Below are 13926 nucleotides of genomic sequence, written 5' to 3' on the forward strand. Positions count from 1 at the left end.
CTCACATTAATTATAATTAGATTAATATCATTCACTATCCACTGAGCTAAATCTTCAGAGCTCCGGCCATGCTGGTAGGTCACTTTCAGCTCTCACATTAACTATAATTAGATTAATATCATTCACTATCCACTGACTACATCTTCAGAGCTCCGGCCATGCTGGTAGGTCACTTTCAGCTCTCACATTAATTATAATTAGATTAATATCATTCACTATCCACTGAGCTAAATCTTCAGAGCTCCGGCCATGCTGGTAGGTCACTTTCAGCTCTCACATTAATTATAATTAGATTAATATCATTCACTATCCACTGAGCTAAATCTTCAGAGCTCCGGCCATGCTGGTAGGTCACTTTCAGCTCTCACATTAATTATAATTAGATTAATATCATTCACTACCCATGGAGCTACATCTTCAGAGCTCCGGCCATGCTGGTAGGTCACTTTCAGCTCTCACATTAATTATAATTAGATTAATATCATTCACTATCCACTGAGCTAAATCTTCAGAGCTCCGGCCATGCTGGTAGGTCACTTTCAGCTCTCACATTAATTATAATTAGATTAATATCATTCACTATCCACTGAGCTAAATCTTCAGAGCTCTGGCCATGCTGGTAGGTCACTGTCAGCTCTCACATTAATTATAATTAGATTAATATCATTCACTATCCACTGAGTTACATCTTCAGAGCTCCGGCCATGCTGGTAGGTCACTTTCAGCTCTCACATTAATTATAATTAGATTAATATCATTCACTACCCATTGAGCTACATCTTCAGAGCTCCGGCCATGCTGGTAGGTCACTGTCAACTCTAACATTAATTATAATTAGATTAATATCATTCACTATCCACTGAGTTACATCTTCAGAGCTCCACTCATGCTGGTAGGTCACTTTCAGCTCTCACATTAATTATAATTAGATTAATATCATTCACTATCCATTGAGCTACATCTTCAGAGCTCCGGCCATGCTGGTAGGTCACTTTCAGCTCTCACATTAATTATAATTAGATTAATATCATTCACTACCCATGGAGCTACATCTTCAGAGCTCCGGCCATGCTGGTAGGTCACTTTCAGCTCTCACATTAATTATAATTAGATTAATATCATTCACTATCCACTGAGCTAAATCTTCAGAGCTCCGGCCATGCTGGTAGGTCACTTTCAGCTCTCACATTAATTATAATTAGATTAATATCATTCACTATCCACTGAGCTAAATCTTCAGAGCTCTGGCCATGCTGGTAGGTCACTGTCAGCTCTCACATTAATTATAATTAGATTAATATCATTCACTATCCACTGAGCTAAATCTTCAGAGCTCTGGCCATGCTGGTAGGTCACTGTCAGCTCTCACATTAATTATAATTAGATTAATATCATTCACTATCCACTGAGTTACATCTTTAGAGCTCCACTCATGCTGGTAGGTCACTTTCAGCTCTCACATTAATTATAATTAGATTAATATCATTCACTACCCATTGAGCTACATCTTCAGAGCTCTGGCCATGCTGGTAGGTCACTTTCAGCTCTCACATTAATTATAATTAGATTAATATCATTCACTATCAAAAATTAATTCAGTAGTCACAAGGTTAAGTTAATGTCAGTCTTTAAACCCCTGCAATTTTTCACATCAATCGGCAATGCTATGGAGATTTTAATTATCTGCATGGGTTGGGGGGGGTTTTGGGGGTGGGTGGGGGGCATGTGGAATACCAGTATATTGTTTTGTTTTTTTAGAAAAAGTGTGGGTTTTTTACCATAGATATTTTCTTGATCTTTATTATTTTCCATACACAACAAATCTGATGGTATTTGTTCTGTGTATATATATTTCAAATGTACAGAGCAGCAACATATTATAAATATAAAATGCTTTAAAATATTACTTTCTTCCAGATGCCACATGAATCAACAGTCGGTCATGATGCCAACTTACCACTAGACAGAAAATTTCCTTCAATTACGCACCGAACACGGTCGATGACTGATGATATCGATGAAGAACAAGAGGTTCAGAAGAGAAAACCTCTGATTCGTGCAGACAGCCTCGTGCCCCGCCTTCACGCGCCCACACCAAAGCAGATAACTCAGGTACAGGACGACGAGATTGGCGGACCAGTTTTGGACGAATCAGAGGACCTGTTGAATGTTGAAAATGGAAGTGAGATGTGATGTAAACTGAATTCTGATTGGTTAACTGCCCTATAGGTACACAGTGGTTAACATTGCTTTAGTGTTTTCTGATTGATTTTCTGATTGGTAAGACTGCTACAGGAATTGGTTTGAGAAGTACTGTTGTAATTTGTTGACACTTGACTATAAAAAGAGCTTGAGAGTTTTTTGTTTGAAATATAAGTATATTGGTCAACACTGTGTACAGTATTTGTAGACTGATGCTATAAGCATGGCTTTAAATAATAGTTTTATACATATCATGTACAAAAGAGAAGTTCCAATATCCCTTACAATGTGGGTTTATCCCATGAGTTTATTTCTCATTCCAGCAGTGGGTGTATGGAAAATGCAGATAAAAAATTGCTTACATATATATATTTGACAGATAATGGTCAGTGATGAAATAGACCTGACTACGCTGACGTGTCATTACTTTCCTGTGTTTAAATGTTTAAGTAAAATTGTAATATTTAATACAATGTATGGATTTACTATTAATTATCTACGCTTTTACACCACTGTCAAATGTATTTGTCATTAGTGTATTGGTGGGTTTCTTTTAATCAAGATTGGAGCCCAAGACATTTAATGATGATGATGATAACTTGGTTTAACATGCTCATATACCGCAGAGGTTTCGAACACACAAGACATTTAAAAAAGCTAAACACATTAAATATTGTAATTTGTGTTTGGCTTCATTTTGGGTTTTTTAAACATGGGGCATTAAATCTAATAATACATTATTCAAAGGAAGATGCAGTGGTTTTTGTTGTGCTTTTAAAAGGTGAGATATACATGTAGGTATAAATTTTCCAATGATGGCAGTGGCGACAATGTCGACTTTTGCATTTAAGTTTAAGTTTCATGTTTAGCACCACTTCATCAAGAAGCTTGGTTTATAGTTACATCTATGAATGTTCATTTTAATGATTGTTAAGTTAAATTAAAATTTATGAAATTATAATTTAAATGTAATATTTGATTAAATTTTTAAAGTATTTTTTTCAAAGTGGGTTTTTTTCTCTTTTAAACACGCATCGAGATGAACATCTATGGATGCAGCTGACAGTGACATCAAATAGGTGTATGGTAGGCGAAATATTGAATTCCGCAGATTTTTTATTTTCATTCTGTATCATGACACAGTAAATTTGGACTTGATCATACAAAAATAAATTGGTACAAACCTGTGGCGTAGGCAGGATTTTGTAAGGGAGGGGGGGGGGGGGTGGTTGGCACCTGTGTAGTGGGATATGACACAGGAACCTTTTTAACCATGGCCCTCCTGGACCCCCCCACCCCCACCCCCCATCCCCCACACCCCGCTGGCTACGCCACTGATACAAACCTGAATTTTGTTGATCATCTCAAACTCAGTGTTAAATTTTTAAGTCTGTTAGATTTTGAGTAATTAAATGGTATAGAACATGTGAACATTAAAACTGAAGACATCTTTCTATTCCGACAATTATATAGCTTGTTCTCTTTAAACATTTTGTCTAGTCTTTTCTCATAAATGTTGAACCTTGTGTTTATAAATAGACTTTAGGCAACACACCACTATTTGTCGTGTCATTACTTGTTGTAGCAGCTTAATGTAGTCCGGTTTAGGAAATAGTTCATCATAAAAATTAATACAAAATTCTTATTTACGTTTTGAAATCTGTGTTTGATGATAACAAGTAGGTTGATCTCTGTAGTACTTAAATATCACATTGGTTTGAAGTTACTTATAATATTTAGTGTAACAGCAATACAAGGTGGTGCTCTGGCATGAGGGTGGCTAAATGAACATGTTCGTGGTCGACCTAAGTTGATGTTTTGTAAGATAGGTATCACATGACCATCTCAAGTTGGTTGTATTTTTCACAGAAATATTCAGACATAGAAATTATATAATTGAACTGCATGGAGTAATTAATGATAGTTTGAATGAATGAATGTCGTTACACCCCAGCACAAAAAGTACATTTGCCTATTGGGTGTCAAACTACGGTAAATGTAAAAATGAAAATTGATAATTAAGCTTTTATCACACACTTCACAGGAAGACTAACTGCCAGTGTCAGTAGGAACGGTAACATTTTGTTACTGTGTAATGTGTTTATATACAATGTCATGTACCGTAGCTTCTTTTTTTTTAATTTTAAAAATCAAAAACATAATATATGGTGTTGTTGGTGCTATATATGTACATGTATGTAAGGTATATATGAAATGAGCAAACTGAGGCGAGGGGAGGGGAGGGGTTGCATTTTTGTTTTAGCATCATGTAGTCAAACTACAATCATAGCAAACTATAGCTTCACTTGTATGATAAAGCACACAAATGCACTTAAAATGTAACTGGAGGTATAGGTTTTATTCTACTTTAATTAAAAAAAAGAACAACAAAACATCTGAGCCATTTGTTTGCCAACTATCACCGTCATTATTTCAAAAACAATTTTAATGTTATATTTGTGGTAATTATTAACATGCCGTGCCTTACATTTTAAATTGCCTTGCATCATGAGGTAGTTTTGTGTCATAGTTTAAGGTGTGCCATCAAATATTTATGTAGGAAAAGAAAGTTCTGCATCTGCTTGTATATTGGTAGCACCTGAACCTGAACAGTGTTTACGTGCTCATGTGACCCAATGTTTTCAAGCATGCCCATCACGGGCTTAATTCTCTGACTCTGCCAGTGACTAAGTGTGGGACAGGAGGGCTTGGTAGTGATATGTTTACTTGTGCAAATACGATAGTGTATGAGCCAGGACCTAAATGTTTTAATATCGGGACCAAATTTGGGGCAAATGTTATTATCATTGTTGGTTTTTTGGAAGCCCATTATTTGAAGATTGTAGAATGGCTTGATAGCAGGGTGAATCTCACAGTGTTTTCTATAAATAACATCATTTTCTACCACTACCGGTACTCTACTTAGGATTGGCTGAAATTGTCATGATTTAATATTCTGTATTGACACAAAAAGAAACGTCAATGAGCTGTAACATTAAAAGTTGACTTTTGTAAGAACTGATCAACACATATTGACATTCAACAGACTTACAGATTAATATACCATTTATAATTTCCTTGAATTGAGCGTTTGGATCAAATACACTTTTTTCTTCTTCTTTTTTTTTTTTTTTTTTTTTAAATGACACCACTTGAGCACATTGATTTATTAATCATCAGCTATTGATGTCCTACATTTGGTAATTTAGACATATAGTTTTAGAAAGGAAACCCAGTACATTTACCCATTAATAGCAAAGGGATGTTTTATATGCATCATGCGACAGACAAGATAGCACATACCACAGCCTTTGATATACCAGTCATGGTGCACTGGCTGGAACGAGAAATAGCCCTATGGGCCCATACACTGCAATCGATCCCAAATCAACCACGCATCAGTGAGTGCTTTACCATTGGCTACATTCTGCCCCTCACACCTATTTTAACCATATAACCCTGATTTGCATTTGATTTGGTGTTCAGTATATATTACTGGTAAATTTATATGCTGTTAATTAGTGTACAGTATGTTAGAGCTTGAAACCTGTATGGAGTACAATAGCACATGCCATTTTCTGCAAAAATTGGCCTCAGACCACAATTAATTTCACTATATGTTTCTATATAGCCTTAGTGGCTATAACATTTTTATTAATATCAGCAGGCCCATGAAGTTTTGTATGTACCTTTGGGACACATATCCTGAAAAGGACAACCCCTGTTGTCCAGCTCTTTCTCCCAGCATATTGGTTTAAACAGACACACCCTCTAAACCAGGCCGGAGTACACCCATTTTACACAAAAAGCACTACTTTTGCATGGGCCAGAATTACCACAAACAAGTCTTCAATGTCAACAAGTTACACATGTTTGCAAACTACATGCTATCCCCTGTCACTTCAGTCAAACAGTTGCCACTTCATAGCTGTCAGTCAAACAGCAGACTACTTGCGCGGTCAAATTTCCGGATTTTGGACAACCAAATGGGAAGTTAACTGTAATCTGAGGCCTATCAATTAGTTGCCAGTATATGCTATGTAACCTCATTATGTTAGATCCTTCTGGTCAAAGGTCTTTCCAAATGTATTAAATTTTTTACAGTTGAGGTAAGCTAGTGTCTTAAAAAAAATAGGAAAAAGCAGGATGAATGTTTAGTTTAAGAAGAACAATCGGAAGTCTTGCTAGGGCCAAAAAAAGCCTTCATTATGTTATTAGTCCTCTTCTGGTCAGAGGTCTTTCCAAATGTATTTAATTGTATATTTTATAGTTAAGGTAAGCTAGTGTCTTAAGGAGAAAAAATAGGGAGCCTTCAAAAGCTGGTCAGAGGAATGTATTTATAGTTAATGTAAGCTAGTGTCTTTAAAAAAATAGGAAAAAGCCGGATGAATGTTTAGTTTGTTAAGAAGAACAATTGAAAGTCTTGCTAAGGCAAAAAAAACCGACAAGATGCTCCCTTTAACATTACCAGCATTGGAAAAAGATTTTGTGGAAAAGAACATATAATAGTCCCATTAAAAAAATATGTTTACATAGGGAATATAACTAAAATGTTTGACACTTAGATTAAATGTATTATTGGCTATTTGCTACTTTCTCTGATCAAAATTGTTATATTAAAATTGCAGCATTACATACTTGTATTTTTCTACTTTATTTTATATACGCATTATATTTGTTGTTTATCAAAAAGTCTTATTTGTTACTTTTTGTTGTAATATGTAGTATATTTTGTAGCTTGAATCTCATAGGAATCCATTTTGTATTTAATTTATTATAGTTTAAAGGTGACAAAATGTTTAATATGCTGTATCCATGAGTTTCCAGCACTTTGATGAATTTATAGTACTAATACTTTGCAGTCGGTTGTTATTAGGGTTTTTTTTTCATTGTTTGTTGATGTTGTTTTTTGTTTTTGTTTTTTTGTAGTAAATCATGACTAGACATTCCATTTGTTACACATGACCTGTTTCCAAATAGTTGTCTTAAATCTGTATAAACACAAAATTTGTACATGTACATTAAAGGAGTATAATGTATAATTGTGTAATCTCCAAAAACATTTACAACATACAATGTATAATTGTGCTATATTTTTGCAATCATTCACATATTTTGCCCATCCTGGCTAAGCATTGTAATGTTTTGTAATAAAGTGTTGAATTGCAATTAAAAATGGACTTTGTTTTATTATATTAAAAATTTAATCTGTAGGGTTAATTATTTACCCCACAACCAGATTTGGTTCTACATTAATATCTCATGTACAAAGTTGATGCATTATTTAAACCATATAGGTACCATAGGTTGTGGGTGTGCATCCCAGTACTGGCTCCCACCTAGAGCAAGTTTTAATGACCACTACATTGACTTCTCTATCACCAAAGCCTGTTGCAGACCTTTTTCAATATTGTCACAATGGACTACCAGCAATGTTTTACTCTGCAATGATCTCATAAAGGTCGGAATGGTGACATTTAGTTTACATGTAGTTAATACTATACAGGCCTCACGTGAAGTCAAAATCATAAAGCGAAGTCATTTTTCTCTCAAACTTTAGAGAGGGTAAAGTTTTTAACAGTAGGGAGACTTGAATTTTTAATCCAAAAAAATAAAATACGAAAAAAGAAGTTATCTTAATACAGGTGCAACTTTTACAATCTGTATTTTATTTTACTGTCTGTACGGTTAATTGATGGATATGTACTCTATGGGCGTTTGTTTTTTTAATTGCCTTTCCACATGTCACCTTCTTTAGAAATAACAAAATGTAATTGAAAAGCACTAATTAACCGTTTAACCATGCTCTCACAAGTTTGTCTTTTCTACCACTGTCAAGCTTAGATTACTCAGCGGCAATTAAATGTGTTCCACCATCAGTTTCTTAATTGATACACTGTGGAGTTGTCAGACTGAATGGGTACTATAGTATCCATGAAGGTGTGAAAATTATTTATCTGCTGCACCTTGTCACTGTTGTTTACAATTAAAAAAATTAATTGTGGCCTCTTAACGCAGGCACTTCAGTGACTTGGGGATCCAGTTTAAGTGGCCGCTGGGTGTGTAGGACGGGTGACCGCTTATTATGAGTGCATCTACATTGAAAATCCGCTAGGACGGGTTTGCCTGTATTATTTTATAATTTCGACATCTGTTTTGTATGTTGAATTTATTCATTATGACAAAGTCTACGTAAAACTAGTTAATTACTCCCCGCATTTTTTTCACGTCGAGGTCTGCTGCTCCAAACGAATATTTTTTGTTTAATGTATTTTTTGGTGGAGCATGACCCAAAAACTCCCTAACAAAATGCACTCGTCATAGTCTGGTGGAGCATGACCCAAACTCCCTAACAAAATGTACTCATCATAGTCTGGTGGAGCATGACCCAAACTCCCTAACAAAATGCACTCATCTAGTCTGGTGGAGCATGACCCAAACTCCCTAACAAAATGCACTCATCATAGTCTGGTGGAGCATGACCCAAACTCCCTAACAAAATGCACTCATAGTCTGGTGGAGCATGACCCAAACTCCCTAACAAAATGCACTCATCATAGTCTGGGGCGAGACGTAGCCCATTGGTAAAGTGCTCACTTGATGCAGTTGGTTTGGGATCGATCCCTGTCAGTGGGCCCATTGGGCTATTTCTCGCTCCAGCCAGTGCACCATGACTGGTACATTAAAGGCTGTGGTATGTGCTATCCTATCTATGGGATGACGACAGACAGGCATTGCAACAGTCCTAAATCAAACCGACAACAGATGAAATCCCATATTAAATCTCTATAGACCTCCCAAACAAACCAATGATTATTACCTGCTGTCCTGTCAGGAACAGGTCATCATTTTCCGACTAAGGACTGGACACAACAGGCTGAACCAGCATACACATGGTTCCAGATGATACCTTGTTCCATGTGCTCCTGTGGAGAAGCAGAACAGACGACCGAACATGTCATCCAAGACTGCATAAACCTACAGCAGTTGAGAGAGACTACCTGGACTTTTTGCCAGTCTGCTGCTTCACCAACTACAACAACTCCCCAGAAGAAGCTGTACGGCATAAGAAGTGATCTACAGAGAACAGTATCGTTCATAGTCACAGCTGGCCTCGATGTGTGTAGCGAACAAGCGAACAAAAGGAAGAAAAAGAAACAGACAACACAGCACATCATTAAATGTAATCTTTTAATTTTCTTGCGTAACTTGCTGTAATAAAGTATATGAAACAAAACATCTTTTGTGAGTACTTGTTTTTTTTTGCATAGTAATACATTCCACAGTGTGAAATAAACATTATATGGATTGCTTTGGTATACTTGGCTTCGTTTCCTTAAATAACCAATATTTTAAACAATGATACACTTCATTAAGATGATTTCATGAATAACGATACAAACTTAAAAAAAACAAGTGTGTTACAGTACATTTCAACTTTTAGATTACACTTCATCAAAGCACACCTTAACAGTATAAATATTTTGATATTTGGCTCAGGAAATGGGTCTGTTTCGTTGTGTAATACATAATAATAAGACTAGACTAGAATATATCTACAAATAAATAGGGAGTCTTTGTTCAGACGTACAAAATATATATACACAGTGATAGAACGAGATCACGAATATGCTAGAGATTGGGTGTAATGAGTATATATGCATGGTTTTTCTTCTCTTCGCGAAAAATTGGTCGTTAACATCAAACCAATATTAATAATGGAATGAATAAATAAAATTGGCACCAAAAATTGTAATAATGAGAATATGCATAACAATGTTTCACAATACAACTTGTGATAGAAGATTCAACATTTTCGTTTGATGCTGAAACTGATAAGAACAATGGAAAAGTTCACAAACATTGAGAGAAGTGACTGCAAATTGCGCACAACTACAGACGTGTATACAGTATTCCATATTGGAGTGGGGGGTGAAATGATTTTCTAAACTGAAACATATTTCATTTTCTCAGATATAGATTATATGCTGAGATAACCAACTTAAGATCTTCCAAATGAATAAACAAACCTTGTCCACAGCTGCTGAAGTATCATTTTCAAATTGATGTAAAAATTATACAGGTTTTTATACCATATCTCACATATGAATGCACATTTTTCAAATGTGTTGTATTAGGTAAGCACACAGTGCTAAATCAGTTTTCATTTTTAAATAACTATTTCTGATGTATCCAATTTTTCTTTCAATTTTTAAAAATATATTTGTTGTTTTGGGTTTTTTACTTAATGAAATTAAAGATGTATAAAACTTATATCGACTAATTATGAAGCAATCTTTTTTTGTTTCTTTTTTCATTTCACAACTAGCTGACAAAATTACATTTGTCCACACATCCTAAAATAGTTGCTACAAATGTCCTATGGCCAAACACACGACTTGTAATCAATGTTGGCATGGGTTTCACAAATTGTTGATCAGTCTGTAGATTTGGAAGCGCATGCGGTATTATGCTATTTAACTTATAATGGATTATGATTCGTTTCACAATGTATTTACAAGCTGACAATCAACAATCCATAAAATACGGTATTCAACCAATGGACAAAGTATCATTAAATATGAGGCATTTTACCTTCAAATAACTAACCAAAACGCTGAACAGTGTCAACAGCATTATATAAAAGCTACTATATATTTATATTCCATGCCAATACATGTACTAAATAATAATCACAAAAGGTATTTATGCCACCACTAGCAAAAACACAAATTGCTCATTATGGTGATTAAATATTAGCATTAGCATTAAAAAATCCCAGGTAAACAATAAATAAGAAACTTCAACCAAAAATGTTTCAGTAATATTATCAAATGTAGCTAGGATATAATAATACGCACTTTTATTTATAGCTTTAACTGATGGGGGAAATACTGAGTAATTTAAACTGCACACAAATTATCTAGACCTATATAACAGCAATATGAATAAAGCCTGTATGTTTTTACATCAATTTTCGAATGCTGAGACTTTTTGGTTACTTCATGAATCACAGGTATATACATTTCACTTGGTATATATACCGTGGTATTAATGCCAGATAACCAGACACCTCTCTAACACCTCAATCATGAAATAGTATTGAACTGTTGTGGTGCATTTTAGAATATCTGATATATTAGTCTCTTTATTTCTTGGTGACTCTTGCATCCTGTGTTGACTGGAAGTCCAGTTATATTTTGTTTTCTTTAAAGGCACCACTAGAGCACATTGAATTATTCATCATCGGCTACTGGATGCCAAACATTTGGTAATTTTGAAATATAGTCTTAAGAGTCTGGAAGTCCAAATGCATTTTTGCTGCATCTGTGTATCTCAATCACATTTCCAGTTTGTAGCATTTAAGACTGAATTTCTGGTTCTGCGGTAGTTAAATTATCAACTAAAAATCTGTCTCTCTGTGGATATGTATGGAAGCGGTCTGACTGAACTTCATTTGCATTTTCACTTCTGGATCACTTGCAGTACAACAGTTTTATAATTAACACAACTTGTAATTAATGTGTCACGTTCGTGATGTCCTCCGTCGGTTTTCTGGAGTGCGAGGACTGTGAGGGCTGCGAGGACTGTGAGGGCTGCGAGGGCTTCGAGACTGCAGCGGTCGAGGACTTGGTGATGGGGAAAGAGAATTCTGAAAACAGAACAATCAGCAATATCAGAATGTTAAAGTTAATGTTAATAAATAACAGATTATCAAAGAATATCTACACCCCACATTATCATCTGAATCTAACGACCTTTACATTTATGAAGTCTATTTGGAAATAGCATTTGTGGAAGTAAAAAGATTTTAAAATATTGGCTTCATTTTCGTTTCTTTGCACCCTGACCCTCAGGTCCCTGAAGAGGAGGTCAAAATGACCAAATTCACCAATTTGTTTCTCTGTGTGCAAAGAAAGTTTCCCTTCAAATTTGATTGGAATTGGTCAGGTGGGTTTAAAGAAGTCATTGAAAATGTAAAACGTTTACAGACAACAGATGAAAATGGATTGCAATAGCTCAGTGATCTAATAAAAATGGGCTCTATTTTAAAAGTTTTCTAGGGGCAACTGCATTGAGAAATCTTTTTTTTTATTATCATTAAGAAAGGAAGTAATTCCAGCTTTAAATTATGTGTTTTATTTTTTATATTTTGTAAACCCATACCATTATCTTTTTGCTGTAAGAAATTATTGATCATGAAAGCTCTGTTTAGTTATGTTCAGCACCCTACACTTACCGGTGAAAACTTTCGACTGGGCGGTACTTCCTCTATAAAACCACTTGGCACCAGTCCTCTTCTTCCATCAATCTGCAGGAAATACATTTACACAAAATTAGGTATTTCAGCTCAAATTATTTTTATGTTATAGAATCTGTAAAAGCAGTGATTAATAAACAAACAATTGCATAATTTGAGCCTTAATTACCAGTAGTATTAGATATTCTTCAATTGTTGAAGAATGCAAGTCAAATGGAAGCAACAGAAGTTAAAAGTAAAAAAGGTTTGGAGTTCACCAAAAGTACAAAATTAATGTTTCTGTTTGACCTATATTATGGTGTTAACTTAATTTGCTACTTTTGGATAACAATTTGGTCTGACTTATTTTTATTGTTTTGCAGACAGCTTATTGCATAGAAGACAATAGTAACATATGTCACAAAACTTGTGTGAACTTTGACCCAGGGACTTTTGACTGAGTATTTTTACATGCCCCTATACCACTAAGGTTTCAGACATGTCCAGCCAGTGTTCTGACCCGGGACAGAATGACCCAGGGAGATGTTATTGAATAAAAAGTTAGTTTGTTTTGTTTAATAATAACATCACTAGAGCATATTGATTTATTAATCATCAGCTATTGGATGTCAAACATTTAGTAATTTTGATATATAGTCTTAGAGAAAAAACCTGCTACATTTTTTCATTAGTAGCAAGGATCTTTTATATGCATCATCCCATGACAGGATAGCACATACCATGGCCTTTGATATTTCAGTCCTGGTGCATTGGCTGGGACATGAAACAGCCCAATGAGCCCACTTACATGTATGGGGATCGATCCTTGAACGACTGCGTATCAGGCGAATGCTTTACCACTGAGCTACATCCCGCCCCTGCACACAAACAAGGTTAAATTCTCACCTCGCCGTGATAGTACCCATCAGGCCGTTGTCCACCATAGACAGCTATAATATCACCAGCTCGGAATGTCAGCTCGTACTTTGAGTAATGGTCGGGTTGCTTCTGGGGGTTGTAGTCGTAAACACCCATAAACTGTTGAAAACAAAAGCATCATTATTAATACTTATATTACAAATACTGGTAATATAAAGGATAAATACATGTAGAAATGTAAATCTGAACAGCTGAGGATAGCCTTATTTGATAAAGATCTAAGTAAACACAAAGTAAAATTGATTTCATTAACAAATAATATACATGTGTATGTACTGTATTTAGAAAATGTCATCTGACTGAACTTTCTGTGCTCGACTTAACCAAAACAACTCCGTTCCTAATAAAATCTGTATAATAGGCAGATGAATTCCAGATTTTTAATCTACCAAAAACATTCCCTGTCCCACTTCTTTGATGAAAAGCCTACAGTGACTCCTTAACTATCAAGAAATAAAAACATTTAGCGGATTTTTTGCCCAAGGTCATTTTCATTTTTACAAAGTCAGCAGAGCAAAATATACTAACCAGACTCAGTCTATGGT

The 13926-nt window shown here is 35.1% G+C and overlaps 2 protein-coding genes across 6 annotated transcripts in view; one reads left to right on the forward strand and one right to left on the reverse strand.

Annotated features, from left to right (window-relative positions):
- LOC121383188 (cytosolic purine 5'-nucleotidase-like) overlaps nucleotides 1–5432 on the forward strand; it is a 160823-nt gene extending 155391 nt beyond the window's left edge. Inside the window, exon 18 of the mRNA XM_041513043.1 lies at nucleotides 1918–5432. Within this exon, the coding sequence (XP_041368977.1) occupies nucleotides 1918–2193 (276 nt within the window). The 3' untranslated portion in view covers nucleotides 2194–5432. The remainder of the gene's footprint in view (nucleotides 1–1917) is intronic.
- Nucleotides 5433–9379: 3947 nt separating this feature from the next.
- LOC121382563 (golgin subfamily B member 1-like) overlaps nucleotides 9380–13926 on the reverse strand; it is a 141142-nt gene continuing 136595 nt past the window's right edge. For all 5 annotated transcript variants that reach the window (XM_041512029.1, XM_041512030.1, XM_041512032.1 and 2 more), the window contains 3 exons: nucleotides 13349–13480; nucleotides 12443–12514; nucleotides 9380–11854 (listed from right to left, as the gene is read on the reverse strand). In XM_041512029.1, the coding sequence (XP_041367963.1) occupies nucleotides 11729–11854; nucleotides 12443–12514; nucleotides 13349–13480 (330 nt within the window). In that variant the 3' untranslated portion in view covers nucleotides 9380–11728. The remainder of the gene's footprint in view (nucleotides 11855–12442; nucleotides 12515–13348; nucleotides 13481–13926) is intronic.

Source organism: Gigantopelta aegis, chromosome 10 (assembly GCF_016097555.1).
Source record: "Gigantopelta aegis isolate Gae_Host chromosome 10, Gae_host_genome, whole genome shotgun sequence".
NCBI classification, from domain to species: Eukaryota; Metazoa; Mollusca; class Gastropoda; order Neomphalida; family Peltospiridae; genus Gigantopelta; species Gigantopelta aegis.